The following is a 26,275-nucleotide window of genomic DNA, read 5'->3' as shown; positions in this document are numbered from 1 at the left end:
TAGGATAGTAATGTAATGCAAATAAATAAAAAAGTTAATGTTTTGGGAAACCATTTTTTCAGCATGGTTTTCGTAACTGTATCATATTATGAAGTATTAGCTTAAATTTTTATTGTCAAAATAGGAGTTAGATATTTTTGTAGTAATTTTCCTAAATTACAAACTCAATTAAATGATGAATTAAAATATATATTATATATTTTTTATTATATGTTTAAACATATATTTTATTATTATATATAAGGGGTAGGGGTCTGTACGAGTTATAATTTTGTTATATAGAATCTATGTTTTGGGTTATTGTTATTAATTGTATCTTTATTTAATTTTTTATAATTTAATAATATTTATTGGTTTGGAAATGATGATTAAATATATGTACCATTTCTGTATGTTTAACCTCAAGATGATGTCTAAATCTGCAACCAAAAAAGGGGTACTGTCGTTAATATGAAAAGGACCACATTGCATTTTTTCATAAGTTATAATATATATAATTGAGTGTCAATATCGATTTAATATGGTTAAAATAAAATCTCACATTGCATATATTAATATATATGTTGGCTACATATGAATTAATATTATTCTATATCATAATTGCCTATTATATAAAGCTTGTTAATCAGGGACTATAATGAATTATGAATAACATAATATATTTCTTTATTTGATGAACATTATATTTAGTAAAGTTTATAAAGTGTGTTACAAATACTTTAATTTAAATTATATTATACCAACTTAACTGTAATAATAGCATTATATATGAGGCTGAGAGCGAATTATAGTAAAATTCATTTTGAATATTCATCTACATTACAATATATATTCGGATTAATATGTGTGTTTTTAATATTAATTAAACATATTACAAATATATAATAGGTAATCATAAAATAAGATACATAAATACTGGTCGAGAATCGACAATATAACATTGTCTATAAAATATTATTATGCTTTTAATATTTTTAGTAATACATAAAAAATTGAACTATATATACAATATTTTTTAAGTTTTAATTGTAGTTACTATTATCTTTTTGTATTTCCTTTACATTTGTATTAAAATTAATTAGTATTAATAGAAATTGCTTTATATGCCATAATTTATTTATCATAAGGTATAACATTAGATTAATCACTATTAACTTTTAAACTTTATAGCTTTGGGGTATAAATAAATTATATTTTAAAATAGTTAAAATATTAATAAAATTTAATGATATAATACTTATAAACAATTCGGTATATAAAATTAGCGTTATTGTACTAATATATATAATATTGTATCAATGTTCAAGCACAGAAATATGTTAAATTTGGGAAGCATATACAAATATATATTAATGCAAAGTATATAGAAAAATTATGTAATAATTAATTTAATTTGAATTAATAATATTTTTATTAGGTTATTATATATATAAAAACTCTAAATTTATAATTTAAATATATTGTTATTACAAAACAAGATATATTCTAAAATACTTAATTTAAAAACTATGAAACAAGGAAATATTATACATTGATTTAAAGTACTTTTATTAAGCGCATTAATTATTCCGTTGTACTATACAGTGATATAGTGGTAACAATAGATAAACGTATTAAATACGAACAAATATAATATTTCTAGTTGATACACTACATGGATATAAATTCATCACATATATCATTAAAGGTATGATAAGATAAAACTTGTATGAATACAAGATTAAATGAAATATTATAACATTTATTTAAGTATGCATTAATGCGGTAATATTAGAATTAACACTACCAGGAAAATAATATTAATAATTCTATAGTTTTTCATCATAAAACTAAAAATTACTTATTAAAATATAAAAGAAAACTATATATTTAGAATAATAACAGTTCGAAGTTATTTTTAATGTATGCATTAATTGAAAGTTTTAATGGTAAAAAATATAAGGTGTAATTAAACTATGTAGAATAAATAAATCTTATATGGCCATATCCTTGTCTTAAAAAAGTATAATTCCCTTATCTCTCCTATCTAAAATGTAAATATAACAATTTAATTGCGCATAGTTTTCTATTGTACTTTAAAATTTGCATCAATACTTATTAATTTGTTAATATTTAATATTTAATAATTATTATTTTAAAAACTATTTACATTCAAAAGTTTATTTAAGCTTATAAATAGAATAATAAGCATTGATTTAGTGATAATTGTCGTTTTAAACCGTGGAAAAGATGTGCAAAATATATTATAAAATTACATAATAATATATATTTCTAAATTGAACTATATAGGAATAAAAATAGTTATATGATTCATTAAAATGGATTATTAATTTATCCATATTAAATAAAAACAATATTAAAATTATGTATATGTAATTAACAAAGGGAGCAATGGAATTTAATTCGAAAATAATATAATTTTAGAAAAAACAGTATTATATATTATAAGAAACAAGAATATAAAAATTTAATATATTTAAAAAAACGATTATTTATATACTTTTAAGGATTATAGTAATAATAGAACTTTTTATTTTTTAGATATATACTGTATTTAAGTTTTAGGGCGTTGTTTATGTTCTATATTAAAGAATATCTATAAGAAGATATATTCTAAATTTATTACAATGTTACTTTAATTTTTATAATAGTCTTATATGAGTGTTATTAAGGATAACAATTTACGCAAAATTATATTATATATACATATGATAATAAATGTATTAAACCTCCCACCCCCAAAAACAAGGCAATTTAACTACCATAAACAAAAATATAATATTACTATAGTAATATATTATATTATTATTCCATATTAATTTTAAATTGAAATTAAGAATAATAATAATAATATTTTTATCTACAAATAATTGTTGTATATAGGGTTAAATAATTGTATTTCTTATTTTAATATATATTTATATAAATAATATGATACCCCCTTAACCTAGAGATTATAAATTATATTCCATCATAATGAATGATGATCTAGTATATACACTTTTTTATATTATATTTCCTACAAACTTCATTAAGTTTTATTTTAATATCATTTTTTTAATACATATTTTTATCATTTTTTTTAAATGGTTCCTTAGTGTTCAAACTTTAATATTTTGAGGATGTATTTACCCGATGGCTCAGGCAAAACTGCATTAGATTTTTATGGAAATCAGAGTTTCAAAAATTACTGCCCTAGTGCAAACTGCAATACTGAACTCGAAAAAATTACGATTGGATTTTTATGGTTACTTGAACAATATTATTCTATGTCCAAAAATAAAAGTCATGATATAAATAGTATTAATGCATTTTTCATACATATGATTTCATGGTTTAGTTACAAATTAAAGCAAAACTCAGAACACAGTTTCACCAAAATAAACGATTTTTATACTAGTTATGTAAAAAGTAATGATAAATATGAAAAATTTATAAGTGAATCCAGTAAATTTACAGAGCTTAATGAAGAATTAAATACAAAAAGTGATTTGTTGAATATTAATATTGAAGATCTGTCTAAATTTTATGATGCATCCAAATTAATATGTAGTATGTATGGTAATGTTGCAATGAATAAACATGAAAATCTACCAGATAATGCTTTTAATTTTGTTAACAAATATGCAGAGCTCAATAACCATAATATTGAAGATACATCATATAGTAAAATATTGTCTGTTTTATCAACTGATTATAATAATTTAAAAAATAAATGTAGCAATATTCAATCCCTTCCAGATATAAAAACAACACAAATTACTATAAAAAATCCTGTAAAAAGTTCTACAACTAATTCTTTACAAAATTCTGAACAAACGTCTGCACAAAGCTCTGGGCAAATTTTTGCACAAACATCTGAAGTTGCACCATCAAATTCGTCGATAGGAAACAAATTACTTACAGTTTTATCGATATTTGGTGTAACATCATTTTTTTTAGGAATTTCATATAAGGTAAATAATAAGGAATTAAAAAAAAATTTCATTATATATATGCAAGCATTAACAAATCGTACGTTTCTTAACATTTTATATTAGTATTTGTTATTTGGACGTCGGAAACGAGCTCAAAAACAATATTTAAGAGAAAAAATAAAAAATATAAAGAAGAGAATGAATCATTAATATATTTTAAGAAACTTCCTATTGAGGAGTAATTTTTGCATAATTTTTATATAGTTTTTACGTTGTGGGACCCGTATTCGGGTTAGGGTTAAGTATTATATCTTTAATTTTTTGTAATTTGAACACTAATTTAATATATGCACTATACCTGTATGTTTAATTTCGAGAAATAGTTCATAAGACCAAATATGCAACCCAAAAGTGGATATAACCATTAATGTAAAAGGGGTTATATAGCATATTTTCCATAAAGCATAATATATACAATTGAGTGTTCATGCCGATTTAATATGATTAAAATAAAATGTCTATATTGCATATATTAATATAGATATTGACTATATATGAATTCATATTATTCTATATGATAATTGCCTATTATATAAGCCTTGATAACCCATAGCTATATTAAATTATGGATATCATAACATGTTTCTTTATTTGATTAAAATTTTATTTAGTAAAACTTGTTATTTATGCCACTATTGCTTTAATTTAAATCATGTTATCCGACTGAACTGTAATAATAGATATTCATAAAATATAGATCCATGGAATATTGATCGAAAATCGACAATGTAACATAGTCTATAAAATATTATTATGCTTCTAATATTTTTTAAGTTTTAATTGCAGTTATTATTATCTTTTTGTATTTTCCATTTATATTATAATTAATTAGTACTAATAAAAGTTGATTTATGAGCCATAATTTATTTATCATAAGGTATAATAATATATTAATCACTATTAATTTATAAATTTGATAGTTTTGAGGTATAAATAAATTATATTTTAAAATAGTTAAAATATAAATATATAAATAAAATTTAATGTTATAATACTTATAAACAATTCGGTATATAAAATTAGCGTTGTTGTACTAATATATATAATATTGTATCAATGGCTAAAACCTGAAATATGTTAAATTTGAGAAGCATATACAAATATATATTAATGCAAAGTATATAGAACATGTATGTAATAATTAATTTAATTTTAACTAATAATATTTTTATTATGTTACTATGTATATACAAAATATAAATCTATAATTTAAATATAGTATTTTTACAATATGATATACCTTCTAAAATATATAGTTTAAAACAATAAAATGCGAAAATATTCTTCATTGATTTAAAGGATTTTTATTGAGGGCACTAATTGTTTCGTTGTACTATACATTAATATACCACAGTATCATAATAGTAATAACAATAGATAAAGTATTAAATACGAAAAAATCATTAAATTAATTTGATTCTAATACATTGATATATATTATTAAACTTGTAATAAGTTTAAAATTATATGCACAAAACATCAAATGAAATGTTATAACACTTATTTAAGTAAGCTTTAATTCGCCAATATTAGAATTAACGCTACCAAGCAAAATAATATTAATAATTTTATAGTCTTCTTAAAATATTGTTTTTCATCATAAAACTAAATATAGTTTATTATAAAATATAAAATAAAATTATATATTTAGAAAATTAATAATTCTAAGTTATTTTTAATTAATAATTTTAATGTATACATTAATTGAAAGTTTGAATGGTAAAAAATATAAGGTATAATTAAACTATGTAGAATAGGTAAATTTTATATGGCTACATAATTGTCTTAAAAAAGTATAATTCCCTTATCTCTCCTATCTAAAATGTAAATATAACAATTTAATTACACATAGTTTTCTATTATACTTTAAAATTTGCATCAATACTTATTTATGTGTTATATATTTAATATTTACTAAGTATGATTTTAAAAACAATATGCATTTAAAGTCTTAATTAAGCTTATAAATAACATAATAAATACGGTATTAGTGCTAATTGCCGTTTTAAACCGAGGGGAAGATGTGCGAAATATATTATAAAATCACCCAATAATGTATATTTATAAATTGAATTATATAGGAATAAAAATAAAATTATTGGACTCATTAAGGTGAATTATGAACTTATTTATATTAAATAAAAATCATATTAAAATTATGTATATGCAATTAAAAAAGGGAACAATGCAACTTATTTTATAAATGTTATAATTTTAGAAAGGTTTATATTATATATTATAAGAAATAAGTGTATAAATATTTAATATATTTTAAAAAATGACTATTTATATACTTTTAAGGATTATAGTAATAATATAATTTTAGAAAAAACAGTATTATATATTATAAGAAGCAAACATATAAAAATTTAATATATTCCTTTTCTCTGTTCAAACATACTTTAAATTCATTATAAAAGTATATTTATTTTTATAATAAAATTATTCCAGATGTTAGTAAGAATAGCATTTTTTGTATAAAATGCATCATATCTATATTTAATCAAAAATGTATTAATCGACCCTCTATTTAAGGTAATTTAGCTAATTATGATAAACGGAAATAGAACGTTTCTTTACTAATAATATTGTTTTATTATGTATAATAATTTAATTATTAAAAAGTTATAATATATTTAACTACAAACTGTTGTTATATATAGGGTTGAAGTATTTGCGTCACATTGGGAGCAACGTATACAAAACAGAATGATTTTACTCAATTTACAAATTTAAAATGAAATTTCACCACAATGGATAAAAATCTGGTATATACATTTTTTAATACTAATAATTCCCTTTACATTTTTGATATTGTATTATATATAAATATCATTAAACTTTATTTTAACAAAATTTTCAATAATGCATATTTATAATAATTTTTTTAAAATGTTTATTTAGTGTAGTAACTTCATTTATGTAACGACGAATTTAGAATATGATTCGAATAATAAAAATTATAAACTTAAAGATGATCAACATTTTAAAAAGTATTGTGATAACGAAAATTGTGGGAGTGATCTCGAAAGAGTTAATGCTGGATGTTTATATTTTTTTAATGAATTTTTTGGGAGTTCTGAGTTGTTTAAGTCTGTTGCAAAAAGTAACATCAATATTGTTGATTACATTATGCTATGGTTAAATTATATGTTAAGTCTAAAGGAAAATCAAGCAAAAAACAGTCTAAATTATTTTTATACTACATTTATAAATAATGAAAGGTATACAAATTCTATAAATGATGTTACGGAGTATAATAGTTATAAGGACCTTATAAATAAAAGGCACAAGTTGACGAATAAGGACATGGATAATAATATAATATCTGAATTATATGATGCATTTAAATTATTATGTGAAATGTATTCTGCATTTGATGGAATCACGTCAAATTGCACAAAATGTTCAGAAAAAGCTGATGAATTTATTAAAAAATATAATAAACTTAATAAAGATTCCAATAATATTGATGGCAGTTCATATAGACAAATATTGTGCACTTTATCAAGTGATTATGATAGTTTAAAAAATAAATGTAAAGATTATAAACCCCTTCCAGAGATAACAGAAAACATTTCTGCACAAATGTCTGAAGTTAAATCATCAAGTTCGTTGATAGGAAACAAATTATTTACAGTTTTATTGATACTTGGTGCAATAGCATTTTTTTTAGGAATCTCCTATAAGGTAAATAATAAGGAATTAAAAAATTATTTTCATTATATATATACAAACTTTAACAAAAATATCATATGTTTCATAACATTTTATATTAGTATTCGTTATTTGGATTTCGGAAACGAGCTCAAAAACAATATTTAAGAGAAAAGCTAAAAAAATAAAGAAAAAAATGGATAATTAATATATGACCCTGAGAATAGCGATCAATATACTTTAAGATATTTTTATATTTGGAAATAACAAAATTTTGATCATAATTTTTATATAGTTTTTATTTTATGGGTCAGGGTTATGTTTGTGGAACACATATTTTGGTTAGAGTTAAGTATTATATTGCATTTAATTTTGTATAATTTGAACACTAATTAAACATATATACTATATCCGTATGCTTAATATCGAGATGAAGTCCAAATATGCGCCCCCAAAGGGGTACTTCCATTAATATGAAAAGGGCCACATCACATTTTTTCATAAGTTATAATATATATAATTGAATGTTCATGGCGATTTAACATGATTAAAAAAAATGTCTATATTGTATATATTAATATAGATATTGGATATATATGAATTCATATTATGCTATATCATAATTGCCTATTATATAATTTTTTTTAATCTATAGTTATATCAAATTATGTATAACACAACATGTTTCTTTATTTGATGAATCATTTTATTTAGTAAAACTTAGTATCATATTTATTTTAATTTAAATTATATTTTAATAACCGAGCAGTATAATATTATTATATATGAAGGTATAAATTATAAATCGATTCATCTGGAACAATTGTCTACACTATATATATTCATATTAATATGTGTTTTTAAGATTAATTAAGCATATTACCAATATATAATAGATAATCATAAAATATCGATCGATATTCGAGAATACAACATTATCTATAAAAAGCCTGTTATACATCTAACATTTTTTGTAATATAACAAATCGCATTATATATGCAATATTTTTGAAGTTTTAATTGTAGTTACTATTCTCTTCTTGTATTTCCTTTACATCTGTATTAAAATTAATTAGTAATAATAGGAGTTGCTTTATATGCTTTAATTTATCATAAGGTATAATAATAGATTAATCATTATTAATTTATAAATTTGATAGTTTTGAGGTATAAATAAATTATATTTTAAAATAGTTAAAATATAAATATATAAATAAAATTTAATGTTATAGCTTGCTATAATACTTATAAACGACTTGGTATATAAAATTAATGTTATTGTTCTAATATATATAATATTGTATCAATGATTAAAACTGAAATATGTTAAATTTGGGAAACATATACATTATATATTAATGCAAAGTTTATAGAACAGGTATGTAATAATTAATTTAATTTGAATTAATAATATTTTTATTAGGTTATAATATATAAATTAATAAATATGTAATTTAAATATATATGTTCTAAAATGGTATACTTTAAAACAATGAAACAAAGAAATTACTAATTGGTTTAAAGTATCCCTCTTGAGTGCATTAATTATCGCATTGTACTATACAGTGATATAGCAGTAACAATAATAATAGTAATAACAATAGATAAAGTGTTAAATTCATTTGATTTGAATGCGTTGATATATATTAATTATATATATTATTAAACTTGTAATAAGAATAAAATTGTATGAACAAAAAATCAAATGAAATATTATAGACTTTAACTAAGTATACCTTTAATGTGATAATATTAAAACTAACATTACCAAGCAAAATAATAATAATAATTCTATAGTTTACTTAAAAATATAGTTTATTATAAAACATATAGTACAATATTATTTATTAAAATTAAAAAGCTAACTATATATTTAGAAAAGTAATAATTATAAGTTATTTTTAATGTATACATTAATTGAAAGTTTTAGTGGTAGAAAATATAAAATATAATTAAACTATGAGAATAAGTAAATTTTATATGATTATAGATTTGTCTTACAAAACATACTTCCCTTATCTCTCCTCTCAAAGTGCAATATACCAACCTAATACATATAGTTTTCTATTATACTTTATAATTTGCACCAACATTTATTTATTTGTTAATATTTAATATTTACTAAGTGTTATTTTAAAAACAATATGCATTCAAAGACTTATTTAAGCTTATAAATAACATAATAAATACGTTTTCAGTGATAATTATCGTTTTAAACCGAGGAAAATATGTGCAAACTATATTATAAATCACCCAATAATGTATTTTTTAAATTGAAGTATATAGGAATAAAAATAGTTATATGATTCATTAAAATGGATTATTAATTTATCTTTATTCATTAAAAACTATATTAAAATTATGTATATGCAATTAAAAAAGGGAACAATGCAATTTATTTTGTAAAAGTTATAATTTTAGAAAGAACTATATTATATATTATAAAAAATAAGTATATAAAAATTTAATATATTAAAAAAAACTATTATTTATATGATTTTAAGGATTCTAGTAATAATAGAACTTTTTATTTTTCAGATTTATACAGTATTTAAGTTTTAGAAGAGCAATCATTAAAACATAAAATATAAATATATTCCTTTTCTCTGTTCAATCATACTTTAAATTCATTATAAAGGTATATTCATTTTTATAATAAATTTATACGATATTTTATTAATAATAGTATTTTTTGTATAAAATGCATCAAATCTATATTTAATCAAAATTTTATTAAACAACCATCTATTTAAGGTAATTTAGCTAATTTTGATAAACAGGAATATAACGTTTCTTTAGTAATAATATTATTTTATTACTCTATATTAATTTAATTATTGAAAAACTTATATATTTAATTACAGACAATTGTTATACATAGGGCTAAAGTGTTTGCGTCACATATTTGGGACAGTGTATATAAAACAGCATTATTCTATTCAATTTAAAAATCAAAAATAAAATCCCATTATAATGGATGACCATGTGGTATATGCATTTTTTAATACTAATAATTTCCTTTACATTTTTTAATATTGTATTACAAATAAATGTCATTAAACTTTATTTTAATAAAATTTTCAATAATGCACATTTATAATAATTGCTTTTAAATGTTTTTTTTAGTGTAGAAGGTTCCTTTTTGTAAGGAGTTGGTTTCCCGATAAATTAGACACAAACAAAAATTATCAATTTATTAGTGATGAAGATTTCAAAAAGTATTGTACTAGTAATAGGTGTAATGGTGATCTCGAAAAAATTAATGCTGTATGTTTATTGTTATTTAATGAATTCTTTGGAAGTTCTTCTTTGCTTAAGTATCATAATAACATCAATATTGTTGATTACATTATGATATGGTTAAGTTATATGTTAAACCTAAAGAATAATGTGCCAGGAATCACCAATCTACAACATTTTTATACTACATATATAAATAATGATAAGTACAAAACTACTATAACTGGTGTTACGGGGTATACAAACTATAAGGATCTTATAGATCAAAAAAAATATTTTTTGGATATGGATAGTAATATTATATCTAATTTTTATGAAGCATTTAAATTATTATGTGAAATGTATACTAACTTTGATGAAAAAACATCATATTGCTCTAACTGCTCACAAAATGCTATTAAATTTGTTGCAAAATGTGACGAGCTTAAGAAAGATTCTAGTATAACTAGTAATAGTTCCTATAATGAACTATTGTCTACTTTATCAAATGATTATAATAATTTTAAAAATTATTATACTAGTAAAGGTGGTAATTGTAAAGATTTTCCACTCCTTCCAACGGCAAAAACAACACAAATTTCTGTAGAATTTTCTGAACATACTTCTAAACAAACTGTAGAAACTTCTGATCAAAGTCCTAAACAAACTTCTAAACAAACTGTAGAAACTTATTTACAAAGTTCTGCACAAAGTTCTAAACAAAATCCTGAACAAAGTGTACAAATATTAGAACAGATTTCTGAAGTTACATCATCAAATTTATCGATAGGAAACAAATTATTTACAGTTTTATCGATATTTGGTGCAATAGCATTTTTTTTAGGAATTTCTTATAAGGTAAATAATAAGGAATTTCAAAATATAATATTTATAAATTATTTTATTATATATATGCAAGCATTAACAAAAATATAATACGTTTCTTAACGTTTTATATTAGTATTCGTTATTTGGATTTCGGAAACGAGCTCAAAAGCAATATTTAAGAGAAAAAATAAAAATATAAAGAAGAAAATGAATCATTAATATGTGATTCGAAGAGTAGTGATAATTCCAGGAATAGTAATAATGATTTATATATTTTAAGAAACTGTCTATTGGGAAGTAGCTTTTGCATAATTTTTATAGTTTTTATGTTTTAGGATCCATATCCGGGTTAGGGTTAATTATTATATCTTTATTTATTTTTTATAATTTGAACACTAATTAAATATATATGCCACCCCTGTATGTTTAATCTCTAGCTGATGTCTAAATATGCAACCAAAAAAGGGATGCTGCCATTAATATGAAAAGGGCCACATTACATTTTTTTCATAAGTTATAATATATATAATTGAGTGTTCATTCCGATTTAATATGATTAAAATAAAATGTCTACATTGTATATATTAATCCATACTATGATATATCATAATTATTTATTATATAAGATTTATTAACCCAGAGCTATATTGAATTATGGATATCATAATATGTTTCTTTATTTTATGAAAATTTTATTTAATAAAACTTATGATTTGTATCATATTTATTTTGATTTAAATTGCATTTTTATAACCGAACAGTATAATAATTTTATATATCAGAGTATAAATTATAATTCGATTAATATTGAACATTCCTCTACGTTATAATATGCCTTCATGTTAATGTGTATATTTTTATTGTTAATTAAGCATATTAATAATATATGATAGGTAGTCATAAAATATGGATTCATAAATATCGATCGAGAATCGACAATACAATATCATCTATAAAATATTATTATGCTTCTACCATTTTTTAAGTTTTAATTGTAGTTACTATTCCTTTTTTATGATTCCTTTATATTTGTATTAAAATTAATTAGTATTAATAGAAGTTGGTTTATACGCTTTAATTTATTTATCATAAGGTATAACATAGATTAATCACTATTAATTTTTAAGTTTTATAGTTTTGTGGTATACATAAATTATATTTTAAAATATTTAAAAGATAAAATATAAGTATATTAATAAATTTTCAAATTATATTTCGTTCTAATAATTATAAATAATATGATAGATAGAATACGTTATTATTATATGTCTATACATATAAACTAATAAAATACTATACCAATAACTAATATTGTTTTATTGTCGAAACTTCATATAATTAAATATTAATATAAATTATATAGAAAAAATATATAATAATTAATTTTCTTTGAACTAATAATATTTATATTAGATTATTATATATACACAAACTTATAAATATATATTTTAAATATAATGTTTTTACGAGATAATATATATGTTTTAAAATATTATACTTTAAAACACAGAAAAAAGGAAAATTATTAAATGGTTTAAATTATTCCTCTTGAGTACATTAATTATTTCATTGTAGTAAACAGTGATATATCATTAGTAACAACAATAATAATATTAGATTAATATATTATGTTTATTTAATTATATTACATGGATATACAGTAGTTATATATATTATTAAACTTGTAATAAGACTAAACTAGTATGCACAAAGCATCAAATGAATATTATAGCCTTTAACTAAGTATTTTTTTAGTGTGGCAATATTAGAATTAACGTTACCAAGCAAACTAATATTAATAATTATATAGTTTACTTAAAAATATAGTTTTTTTATATTGAATTAAATGTTTTATTATAAAATATGTAGTATATAATATGTTTAGATTATAAGTAGAAATATGCACTATAATGGAAAAACCAGTTATATTGTTTCTAAAAGTTTATTATCGTTACTAAATAAAAAGCAAATGTTAAAATCATAAACCTATAAAATTTAAGTAAACAACATGAAAGGAATTTTATATGACTTTTTTTATAAATTAAAATTAGTTTTATATTATCCAAGTTTTAAAACGATACATTTAATAAAGCGTGTTTTTGTATAAATAAAGTTATTATATACTATAAAATTCCTTTATAATATATTAATTATATTATAAATACGAACTACATATAATTTATTTAGAAAAATAGTAGTGTTAATCTATTCTATAAATATTGTAATTTAAATAAGTAATTTGTTTTATATTATTAGATATGATATTAAAAAATGTAACATCCAATATGGGATAATAACATATATAAATATTTGACATTCAAATAATAAAATAAATTAACAGTTATAGTAATTATATATTTCTAATTCTTTATATGTTTATAGTAACATAAGTTTTAAAACTCCTTTATTAAAAAAGTAGTGAATATATATTTATTTTCATGCGCAAACCTATAATATAAATATATTATTATATCAAACAAATTTAATCAATTTTTTTATGGTATTCCATGAATTTGTGCAATATAGTTATTCAATATATTATTTAAGAAAGGTGTACTACGTATAAAATGTATTACATATATATATGATAAAAATGTTAAACAAATAACCGCTTAAGTAAATTTAGTGATTGTCATAAATAAGAATTAAATACCTTTTTAATACTATTATTATTGTATGTTAATTTAGTATTAAAATTAATAGAATTTCTTTAACTACATATATTAATTATATAGAAATTTCAATTAATAACCTACTTTGTCTCAATACATATATTACATAAAAATAATATGATGACAAATTGTTTACAGATTAAAAATAAAATCCAGCATAATGACTCTCAATGTGGTATACTTATTTTTTAATAAAATAAATTTTATTTTATTGTTTTGCATTGTTTATAAATTAACTTAAATTTCATAATATATCATTAATAGCCATTTGATTAATTTTTATAATATGTTCTTAGTGTAAAGCATTTGAAGGTATTGAGGAATTTTTGCCTGATAATTTTTCTTTCGAGAACAATCATACCTCTACTAAAATATACAATGCTTATTGTCCTATTAGCAAGGAAACAGGGAAAGGAAAATGTGGAACTATCGGTCAAATAGTTAGCGCTGTTACTACATTATTACTTAAGAATTTATTCACCGGAGATGATTATATAGAATCTGATAATAAAAATAACGAATATATCACGTATATTATGCTATGGTTAAGTGATAAAATGAAACTAATTAAAACAGGGAACTACGGAAGCGTGTCAGATTTTGATACCACGTTTATAAAATATGATGAATATTATAACGAACATATTGATCAAATCAATAAAAAAGAAAACATAATGAATATTAAAATTGATGAAATGCATAAACTTTATGGGTTACTTAATGATCTGTGTAATGTAATTACTAAATATACCAACGATCCTTCAAATTGCTCCAGTTTTTCAAATTTTGCTAGTAATTGGGAAAAACAATCCAATCAACTTGTTAATAAAAAAATTAAGGTTTTTGAAGATGAGTATTATTGTGATGTACTGTTGACTTTAAAAAATGCTTATCAGAAATTTAGAAATGATAATCACATCCAAAATAAACTTCCCCAAATTATAGATATAGAAGAAATAAATAATTGTAAGAAACTATGTAAAGCAGCAACAAAATCATGGAGAATTAAAAGTGTGGATCTCCGACAAATTAAGGGAAAAAAAAATATTGAGAAAAGCAAAGATACCTCGAGATATATAGATGTTGTTAAAAATAGATTTGAATCGTATAGCTCATTTTTTAGTATTATGTTTACTAATGTTGGCAATAACTTATATAAAAAGTCGTTGCCAGCGCTAACAAATGTTTACGATAAATTTATAAATTTTGCTGATAACACGATTAATTATGTGAATGGGGAGTTAAAAAAACCAATAAAAACTTATACATTCGATAATGGTATACCTGAGGAAAAAGGCCCAGGAGGTGACCCATTATCATCTCAAGAAACTCCATCTGAAGCTTCATCACCATCAAGTTCTACGGAACAAACTAGGACATCAGAATTACCTCAGGAATCATCTAAAAAAAAAAAATATGATCAAAAGAATGAAGAAGATTCTAAAAAAACAGTGCCAAATTTAGTGATTAAACGCGAAAATTCAGTAACCGAAGTAACAGGAAATGGAACGACAGAAATAGATGACAATCCACTCAACTTATACAAGAAAATTGTAATTTCAATTATAATGCTTTTAATACCCATTGTTTTAGCTATTATGTACAAGGTAAATAAAAAGAAAACTGTGAAGTATATAATTTTAAAAATATTTCTTCACTATAAATATTATATATTTTTCATAATTTTATGTTAGTATTTTTCATAATTTTATGCTAGTATTTTTCATAATTTTATGTTAGTATTTTCCATAATTTTATGTTAGTATTTTTCATAATTTTATGTTAGTATTTTTCATTTGGATGGAGAAAGGAATTGAAGAAAAAAAAAAACATGAAAAAGGCTATAAATATGTTTGGTGCAAATGAAACGACAAAAAGAGTTATAAACCCAACTGATCGAAAAAAACAAGTGCAAATAATTATAAATTCATCTACTCAAAAAAAACAGGACAAAAAGTTTAAAAATTCATCTACTCAAAAAAAACAGGACAAAAAGTTTAAAAATTCATTTACTCAAAAAAAACAGGATAAAAAGGTTACAAATTCATCTACTCAAAAAAAACAGGATAAAAAGGTTAAAAATTCCATTTATTGGGGAAAGTATCCATTATTAAATATACACAAACTTATGAAGACCGATTCTGTACCATTTATTATTTTATTTTTGTTGTTTATTTTTTATGTTTATAAAAGAAAAGGCTATTATTTAGAATAGTAAATATAATTAATAGTTTTTGTTTTGTGTTCAGATTCTTTGGATCTGACTTAAAAATTCAATATAAGTAATTTGGCTTATATAAACAATTAAAAAGTGTATTTTGTGTAATATATAATATGTGTATTTTATTAATCTATATAAAACAGTGTCGTATGATCGATTCATGTGATTTCAATTATAACTTCCTTTTCTATAACTCTAAAAATATATTAGTTTATAAAATTATTTAGTAATGAAAAAAAATTAAAAAGAGGAAATAAATCGTTAATAGATTATTCAGATGACATGAATTGATATAATTAAGATATGGCCTATTTGAAAATAACTAATTTTGAATTTATATTTTGAGTTTTATAAGAAAAATGAAAACAATAAATAAATCTCATTCATGAAAATAAATCGTTTTATTAGCATAAATTTTCTAATATTACGGTGCTGAAAAATATATATAAAATATATGTTTATATATAAATCTTTTACATTAATGCATTTTGATTAAAAGGAAGCATGTACATCAATCTAAGAAAAAAACATAAATGGATGAATATATAACATGTTTAGTTTTTTTGGAAATTATAAATATGTACACTTATTTAAAATAATTGTTTTGATATATTTTTCCATTTATTTTACAAAATTTCTTTGATAATGGATAGTTTTTTATATAAAACATGCCTATTATATTTTTAAATATTAAAATAATTAATTTAATTTGAGAAATGCAGTTAATTTTATAAAAATTATTTATTGGTAGTAATATTGACGCTCATGCTTTTTTATAAATGAATATAAATTATAATTAGATTCATTTGAAACAATTGCCTACATTATAATATGCCTTTAGGTTAATGCGTATATTTTTAATGTTAATTAAACATATTGCAATCTATAATAGATAATCATAAAATATAGATTCATGGAATATCGATTGAGATTCGAGACTACAACGATATCTATAAAAGATGTTTTATGTATCTACCATTTTTAGTAATACAAAAAAAATCGCACTATATATACAATATTTTTGAAGTTTTAATTGTAGTTACTATTTTCTTTTTGTGTTTCCTTTACATTTGTATTAAAATTAATTAGTAATAATAGAAGTTGCTTTATACGCTTTAATTTATTTATGATAAGGTATATATTAGATTAATCACTATTAATTTTTAAACTTTATAGTTTTGAGGTATAAATAAATTATATTTTAAAATAGTTAAAATATAAATATATAAATAAAATTTAATGTTATAGTTTGCTATAATACTTATAAACAATTCGGTATATAAAATTAGCGTTACTTTACTAATATATATAATATTGTATCAATGGCCAAGCACAGAAATATGTTAAATTTGGGAAGCATATACAAATATATATTAATGCAAAGCATATAGAAAATGTATGAAATAATTAATTTAATTTTAACTAATAATATTTTTATTATGCTACTATATATATAGAAAATATAAATCTAGAATTTAAATATAGTGTTTTTACAATATGATATACCTTCTAAAATATATAATTTAAAACAATAAAATAGGAAATATTCTCTATTGATTTAAAGGATTTTTATTGAGTGCACTAATTGTTTCGTTGTACTATACGTTGATATACAAACGACATCATAATAGTAATAACAATAGATAACGTATTAAATACGATGAAATCATTAAATTAATTTGATTCCAATACTTGATATATATTATTAAACTTGTAATAAGTTTAAAATTATATGCATAAAACATCAAATGAAATGTTATAACACTTATTTAAGTATGCATTAATGCGACAATATTAGAATTAACGGTACCAAACAAAATAATATTAATAATTTTATAGTATTCTTAAAAATATTGCTTTTCATCATAAAACTAAATATAGCTTATTACAAAATATAAAAGTAAACTATATATTTAGAAAATAATTTTAAGGCATTTTTAATGAAGAATTTTGATATATATATGAATTGAAAGCTTTAATGGTAGAAAATTTAAGGTATAATTAAACTATGTAGAATAGGTAAATCTTATATGACTACATCCTTGTATTAAAAAACATACTTCCATTATCTCTCCTCTCAAAGTGCAATATACCAATATAATTATGCATAGTTTTCTATTATACTTAAAAATGAGCATCAATAGTTATTTATATTTAATATTAATAGAAAGGAATAATAAATATTTAATATTTACTAATTATTATTTTAAAAATTATTTACATTCAAAGGCTTATTTAAGCTTATAAATAGTTTAATAAAACGGATTCAGTGCTAATTGTTGTTTTAGCAATGGGCATGATACGTATAATAGGTTATAAAATTACCCAATAAAGTATAATTATAAATTGAAGTATATAAGAATAAAAATAAAGTTATCGGGCTCATTAAAATGGATAAGAATTTATGTATATTAAATAAAAGGGTGGTATATAATATTAGAAACAAGTATATAAAAATTTAATATATTTTTAAGGATTCTAATAATAACTTTCTTAATTTTTTATATTTGTACAGTGTTTAAGTTTTAGAATACTGTTTATTATAATAAAATATATGACGTTGTTTATGTTCTATATTAAAGCATATGTTTAAGTATATATTTTTTAAGCTCATTATAAAATTCCTTAATATTTTATAATAAAATTAATTATGTATAATATTATTAGTAATATTGTTTTTGTGCATAAATTGTATTATATATACATATGGCTAAATATGTATTAAGCCAATCATAATTTAAGAAAATTTAGTAAATGGTAATAAAAGTAAACATAATATTAATAAAGGAATATTATTATCCCATATTAATTTTAAATTCCTATTAAAAAAATTAATGTGTTTAATACGATAAATGTGATCTAGAATGCTCATTTACGTATATATTTTGTCAGTATATATATTTTATATAAAAACTATATGATGCCAATCTACATATTAAGAACAAAATTCCACTACAATGGACGACGAAACAGTGGTAAATAATTTTATTTTAAAATAAAACGCGCCTATCCTTTATTTTATTGTGTTTGATTTGCCTACAAATCACATTAAATTTTATTCAATAAATTTTGTATGAATACATATTTTTATTAATTTATATATAATTTTCTTAGTGTGAGCTATTTATCGATGCCGATGTGCTTTTGAATGGTAATACTGACATACAGACGAAAATTAAAAATTCCCCAGAATACCATCAATATTGCCCCGATAACAAACAATGCTTAAATAGGGCTGAAGGTATTGGTGCTTTGAGCGCGTTTTTATTTACGAATTTTTATAATACAGAAAGCAGTTATTATGAACATTTTATGATGTGGTTAGCTCATAAATTATTTAAGATAGCCAAAAAAAGAAACAATGAAAACGTAAATGTAATGACTTTAAGTTCGGCTTATGAAAAATATTTAGAGACAAATATGGGTAATCTTAGACAATGGCATATTATAAATGATCTAAGGGGTGTGAAATATCCTAATCTTAGGTATATGAGTGAATTGTATATGTTACTTAAACGTATATGTAATACAATTGCATATTATAAAAAAAATAATAAAAGACCTGTGAAACTTGGTCAGTATTCTGCAAAGTGTCTTAATCAATATAGAAACCTTTACAAGACCTTTTCTGGAGATGATTCATATCTACCTCTATTGGAAAAATTAAAAAAAATATATGACGACTTTAAAACTTCTGCTATTAAGGATGATGCTGATAAAAAAAAAAATATAGAAAGTCATCTTCTAGAACTTACACCAATGAAAGAAATAGATTCACATTCTACGAAAAATTTGAAAACACTTGATTCTAATGATCCAAAGGATCAATTGCAATCTGAGAAGACTTCAGAAATTCCGGAAGAAAAGAACACTCTAGAGGAGCCAAAAGATCCTAAAGTCAAAGGGAAGAGTATTGAGCAACCCACCAAGCTAAAAAGTACAGTGGATCAAACATCAAACCAAAGAGAAGAACCATCATTTTCAGAAGTTGAATTAAAAATACCAGGAAATGAACAAGAAAATAGTAGAGAATCCCAAGGAATGTCTATAGAACCAACAAAAGAAAGTTTATCAACGAAATTGAAAGATCAAGCACAACCTCAAGAAATATCTCAAGAAATGACTCGAATAAAACCTCAGCCAGAACCACCACCGAATCCAGAATTATCACCGACGCCAGAACCACTACCGCATCCAGAATCACAACCACAGAAAGAATTAACACCACAAATAGAATTACCAACACAGACAGAATCATCACCACAGATAGAATCACAGCAGGGACCAGAACCACAACCAGAACAAGACTCAGAAACACAGTTAAAATCACAGGCAAATATAGAATCACAAGATAATGAGAATGTGATACAACCTGCATCTACACCAGAAAAATCATCGATGAACCATGAAACTATAAAAAAAATCACAGAAAAGGGACTTTTACATGATTTCTATAAACTGCATCTTTCATCTTTTTATAAAAACCTTACTTATTATGGACAGCGTTTATATGGAAGTACATCAACTAGCTTAACAAAAGGTTATTCTGCATTTAATGAGTTTGTTGATTATTTAATCACTCAACCAAATAAAGTAAATGTTACATTACCATCAGTTGATAATAACATTCAACCCAAAGACTCGGGAAGTGATTCGACTCCCTCTGATGATACATCAGAAACACTCTCCCTTTCATCGACACAAGCTAGTGACAAAAAAGCTGAAGGTGGAAGGCAAGAAAATAAACCTGGAGGTAAAGACCAAATAAATGAAACTGAAAGTGAAGGCAAAATAAGTAAAGCTGAAGAATCAATACCAAGTTTAACTCCTAAAGAGTCCACAGAGGTTTTTATCAATATAACATCTGATCAACAAATTGAAAAACTTCCTTCTAAAACCAAGGTAGATAAAATCAAGGTAGAAAAAGGCATATTTGAAATAGGATTTCCAGAAGGTGTATTTAAAGGATACAAATTAGTTGCATATTCAGTTATAATTATTGCTATACCCATTATTTTAGCACTTATGTATAAGGTAAATAGAAAGAAAATTATTAAATAAAAAATTAAAAAATACATATTACTACATATTTTGTGTATGCATAAAAAACAAATAACTATATATTTTTTTCATAATTTTATGTTAGTATTTTCCATTTGGATGTAGAAAGGAATTGAAGAAAAAAAAAAACATGAAAAAGGTTATAAATATGTTTGGTGTAAATGAAGCGACAAAAAGAGTTATAAACACAACTGATCGAAAAAAACAAGTGCAAATAATTATAAATTCATCTACTCAAAAAAAACAGAATAAAAAGTTTACAAATTCATCTACTCAAAAAAAGCAGGATGAAAGACTTACAAATTCATCTACTCAAAAAAAGCAGGATGAAAAGCTTACAAATTTATCTACTCAAAAAAAGCGGAATAAAAAGCTTAAAAATTCATCTACCCAAAAAAAACAGGATAAAAAGGTTACAAATTCATCTACTCAAAAAAAGAAGACTAAACAGTTTATAAATTCCATTTATTGGGAAAAATATCCATTATTAAATATACATAAACTTATGAAGACCGATTCTGTACCATTTGTTATTTTATTTTTGTTTATTTTTTATGTTTATAAAAAAAAAGGCTATTGTTTAGAATAATAAATATAATTAATAGTTTTTGTTTTGTGTCAAGATTCTTTGGATCTGACTTTAAATTCAAGGGTTTAAAATTCAGGGTTTATGGCTCAGGGTTGTGTAATATAAGAAGAAACGAGAAAAATAGATCATATTATATAAATATGTCTATAATAATTAATTTTGTTATTTGTTTAGTTTTTATTCTTAAAAAAAACAAAGAAAAGGCATTAGATAGAGAAATCACTTGAAAATACGGATTAGGAGTCTGATTTTCCCGATCTCCAATTTATAGATGAATTCGATCCAATGTTAATAGAAATTTCCAAAATACGTCAAACTAAATTAGATAAATCCTTTACCTGAGAAACCAATGGTATTATCGTTGATGAAGTGGCCGTATTTTTAAGAAGAGGAAATGAACACACATAAACAAGATAGTACCCCCTCCAATACCTAAGGCGGCTGAAAAACAAGAATTAAGGCCAATAAATGAAGAGGACTCAAGTAGGCTACACGAAGATGGAGAATTAGATGAAGAAGTTGCATCATATTTCGGAGATGGAGAAAATGAAAAATAAAATAAAACAATGGAATAAATAAAGGAAATATGAAGTAATATAGCCCTAAAAATAGTTATTGAAAAATCCCAATGAGCAAAAAGGGAAGCTATTATATATAATATATGGTTTTTATCGAATAATAATAGTAATAAGAAAACCATTAAATCTTACAAATGTTTCAAGTTATATACTTTTTTAATTAATTAAAATTATACATGTTTTTGTTTGCCTTTTTTAATTTTTAAAAGGGCGTTTTCTTATATTCATGCTAAACATATCCAATATTTTTTTAGTAAGATTTGTTTTTGTACATACCATTTTTTTAATATGTTTAAGTTTTTTGTCATTTTTAATTACATTTGAATTCTATAAATATTTGGTGTGATTTTCATGTAAAATAGTACAATTAAATATGTTCCGAGTTTGTTATTTTTTTAAATTAGTAAACAATAAAACATATAATAGTAGCAATTTAATTTAGTGATTATGTCTTATACAATTTGATAGAATTACTATTCCCACTTAACTATGAAGAACCCAATTATGAATATAGGAATGTTATATATATTAATATTTTGTTCTAACGTTACGAAAAAAAAAATTTTATTTAAGTTATGCATATAAAAGACAATCATGAAAGAAAACTATGAATAAAAAACACATATATAATGGAGTCAAATGTGTTTTCATAAATATATATATTACCATAATACTATTGAATCAATTAATCAAATGTAGTGTATCTATGAAATTGTTTATAGCGTTATTCTATTAATACACTTAAAAGATGAAAATTTGTCTAATTTTACTTTCATTATATAAAATATAAACATATGTGTATATTATAAAACTATACGCATAAAAGTAATAAATACTATGATTATAGCAAACGTATTTATCGCATCCCAATTATTAATTATTTTCGGAACATTCTTTCACAAATTATATACAATAATGCAAATAAGTCGAAACATTTTCCATGTAGGTAAATATATAAGTCTTCTATTAACAATTTATAATAAATAAATTGTGTTTATTTTAACATTTATATAATCAACCAAAGCAACCACAGTAGTTGTTTGATTTTTTATAGCAATCGTTGTCATAATTCTCTTCATAATATGTTTTATCATATTCATAATATATATATAATACTCATGATCCTCTTCATAATATGTTTTATCATATTCATAATATATATATAACACTCATAATCATCTTTATCATCAATAGAATCGTTATTATTGTTATTATTTAATTGGGTTTTGCTTTTATATTCTGTACCATTTTTTTTGGTACTTCTCTTTATTTTTTTGATAGCACGAATGATTCTATTTCTTAATACAGATAACTTAGATCGACCATATAAGAGAATAAATATAATAATGTATATATGCGTTAATATATACGTCACAAAATGTAAATAACCACTATTATATAATTTTCTAAACATTAGTTTATATTTTGTTTTGATAACTCACTTTCTGTTCAGAGAAATGTATTGATACATCCAAAAGGACATACAAGACAATACAAACTAAATATCCTCTTATTCATTTTCTTATTAATAAAAAGTGTTTCCTTGAAGCAATACGCTTTAAATAATATATATGTTTTATTCTTTTTTAGTTTCCTTTTTATCTATTATTGTTGTAAAACAATAATTCTATTATTTAATATTAAATTATTAGAAATATGTTCTTATACAATTTGTTTAATTTTAATTTATATAAGCAAATTATTTGATATCTATGAAATTATATTATAATTATATATTGCTTCTATTTTAAAGCATCTACACATTTATAATCCTTCAATTATAATTTACCAAAATTTAATATTTTATTCTTACTTTAATATAATTTATTTTAAATGCATAAAAAAAATATATAACAATTTGTTCTAAATACATAAAACTGTATTTGTTCTATGCATTTTTTGTTTATTTGAACCATTATATTTAATATAGCAAAATTGTTTTTAATATTTAAAATACAAATAAATCAATGCACTGATTTATATCTATATAACATCATATAAATATATAATAACTGCTATCATCATAGACATAAACATACAATTGCGAAAAAATTTATATTTATGTTTTTTTCTAATAACCCATTTTAGTAAAGAATATATTATTTTAATTATAAACAAATAAGTTTATGTGACAAATTCAACCTAAAATATATTTTTTGCATATTTTTATATAAATAAGTCTTTAGTATAATTCAAAGGATCATTTAATAATATGTTTGATATTTTATAAACTTATATTTTTGCATGTCTACACCCAAATTTATATATATTAATTATGGTAATAACATATTATATACATATATATTGTAAATCAATATATTCGAATATATGAAAAACAATTAACAAAAATTGTTGTTTGCATCTAAACGCGTTTTTATTTTTTACACTTCTCAAATGTTTAATATTATTTAATAATATTCTACATTTTATTTTTTTTCGTTTTTTTAAAATATAGTCTCCATAGATAGATATGTAACTATTTTATTTATATAATATATTTTTGAATATACAATGCGAAATATATTATTTCTATTAAAATCATATAAACTATTCATGTTTTCAAGTATACCTTGTATAAATCACAACGAATAATACATGTGAAACCAGAAAATGCAGTATATTTGATAAGAAATGCTTTATTTTGTCGTATTCATTAAATATATATTATAGTACCTTTAATAGATAAGCATTATATTGCCTTTATTTTTATAAATATTATTTAAATAAAATATAAATATAGCACATTAGTTATCATAGATCATTTCGTCATATGGAAAATATATTCTATATTTTTTATAAAAATAGGGTAAATGAGCCTTAACGTGGCTCCCATATATTGAATTCCTAATTATTTATACTAACAAATGAAATGGAATTTATTTATTATTGTTTGAATTATAAATTATCTTTTAAATACAAATACATATATTTTTAACACTAAAATAAAATTTAATTAAATTTATCATTACAAAGAATCGCCTTTTCTTTTATAAACAAGAAAAATTAATGAAAAATTAAATTAATAAATGGTACAGGGTCGGGCTACATAAGTTTTGGCATATTTAATAATGAAAATTTTTCTACATAAATGGAATTTATAGATTTTTTAGTCTATTTTTTTTGAGTAGATGAATTTGTAAACTTTTTATCCTGTTTTTTTTGAATAGATTAATTTATAACTGTCTTTTCAGTTTTCTTTCCAGAAAGTAAATTTATAAGCTTTTTCTTGTTTTTTTTCTCTTCGATTTTTTCCACATCCATAATATAAATACTAACATAAAAACAATAAAAATATATAGCTGTTTTCTTTTTTATGCATATACAAAATTTGCGTAATAGATATTTTTTAATTTTCTATTTAGTAGTTTTATTTTTATTTACCTTATACATAATAGCTAAAGTAATGGGTATTACAATAACTATAACTGAAAATGCAATTGATTTGTGTTCATTAAATATATATCTTGAAGATG

The 26,275-nt window shown here is 21.4% G+C and overlaps 5 protein-coding genes across 5 annotated transcripts; all 5 read left to right on the top strand.

Annotated features, from left to right (window-relative positions):
• Positions 1-2,976: 2,976 nt before the first annotated feature.
• PBANKA_1400086 (BIR protein) lies at positions 2,977-4,127 on the top strand (the record flags this gene model as incomplete). The annotated part of the gene is made up of 3 exons (XM_034567313.1): positions 2,977-2,991; positions 3,099-3,956; positions 4,041-4,127. 3 exons carry the CDS (start codon positions 2,977-2,979, stop codon positions 4,125-4,127), a joined length of 960 nt encoding a protein of 319 aa, XP_034423822.1.
• A 2,603-nt stretch (positions 4,128-6,730) lies between these two features.
• Positions 6,731-7,822, top strand: PBANKA_1400081 (BIR protein; the record flags this gene model as incomplete). Its single annotated transcript, XM_034567312.1, has 3 exons — positions 6,731-6,745; positions 6,882-7,667; positions 7,757-7,822. The coding sequence occupies 3 exons, from the start codon at positions 6,731-6,733 to the stop codon at positions 7,820-7,822; spliced, it is 867 nt and encodes a 288-aa protein (XP_034423821.1).
• A 2,785-nt stretch (positions 7,823-10,607) lies between these two features.
• PBANKA_1400071 (BIR protein) lies at positions 10,608-11,880 on the top strand (the record flags this gene model as incomplete). The annotated part of the gene is made up of 3 exons (XM_034567311.1): positions 10,608-10,622; positions 10,761-11,711; positions 11,815-11,880. 3 exons carry the CDS (start codon positions 10,608-10,610, stop codon positions 11,878-11,880), a joined length of 1,032 nt encoding a protein of 343 aa, XP_034423820.1.
• Positions 11,881-14,513: 2,633 nt separating this feature from the next.
• PBANKA_1400061 (BIR protein) lies at positions 14,514-16,568 on the top strand (the record flags this gene model as incomplete). The annotated part of the gene is made up of 3 exons (XM_034567310.1): positions 14,514-14,528; positions 14,650-15,960; positions 16,140-16,568. The coding sequence occupies 3 exons, from the start codon at positions 14,514-14,516 to the stop codon at positions 16,566-16,568; spliced, it is 1,755 nt and encodes a 584-aa protein (XP_034423819.1).
• A 2,963-nt stretch (positions 16,569-19,531) lies between these two features.
• PBANKA_1400051 (BIR protein) lies at positions 19,532-22,224 on the top strand (the record flags this gene model as incomplete). The annotated part of the gene is made up of 3 exons (XM_034567309.1): positions 19,532-19,549; positions 19,689-21,608; positions 21,721-22,224. 3 exons carry the CDS (start codon positions 19,532-19,534, stop codon positions 22,222-22,224), a joined length of 2,442 nt encoding a protein of 813 aa, XP_034423818.1.
• Between the last annotated feature and the right edge of the window lie 4,051 nt (positions 22,225-26,275).

The sequence above is a fragment of the Plasmodium berghei genome, assembly GCF_900002375.2.
Source record: "Plasmodium berghei ANKA genome assembly, chromosome: 14".
Taxonomy (NCBI): domain Eukaryota; phylum Apicomplexa; class Aconoidasida; order Haemosporida; family Plasmodiidae; genus Plasmodium; species Plasmodium berghei.
The sequence above is the reverse complement of the archived record's forward strand: the minus strand, read 5'-3'. Positions and strand labels throughout refer to the sequence as shown.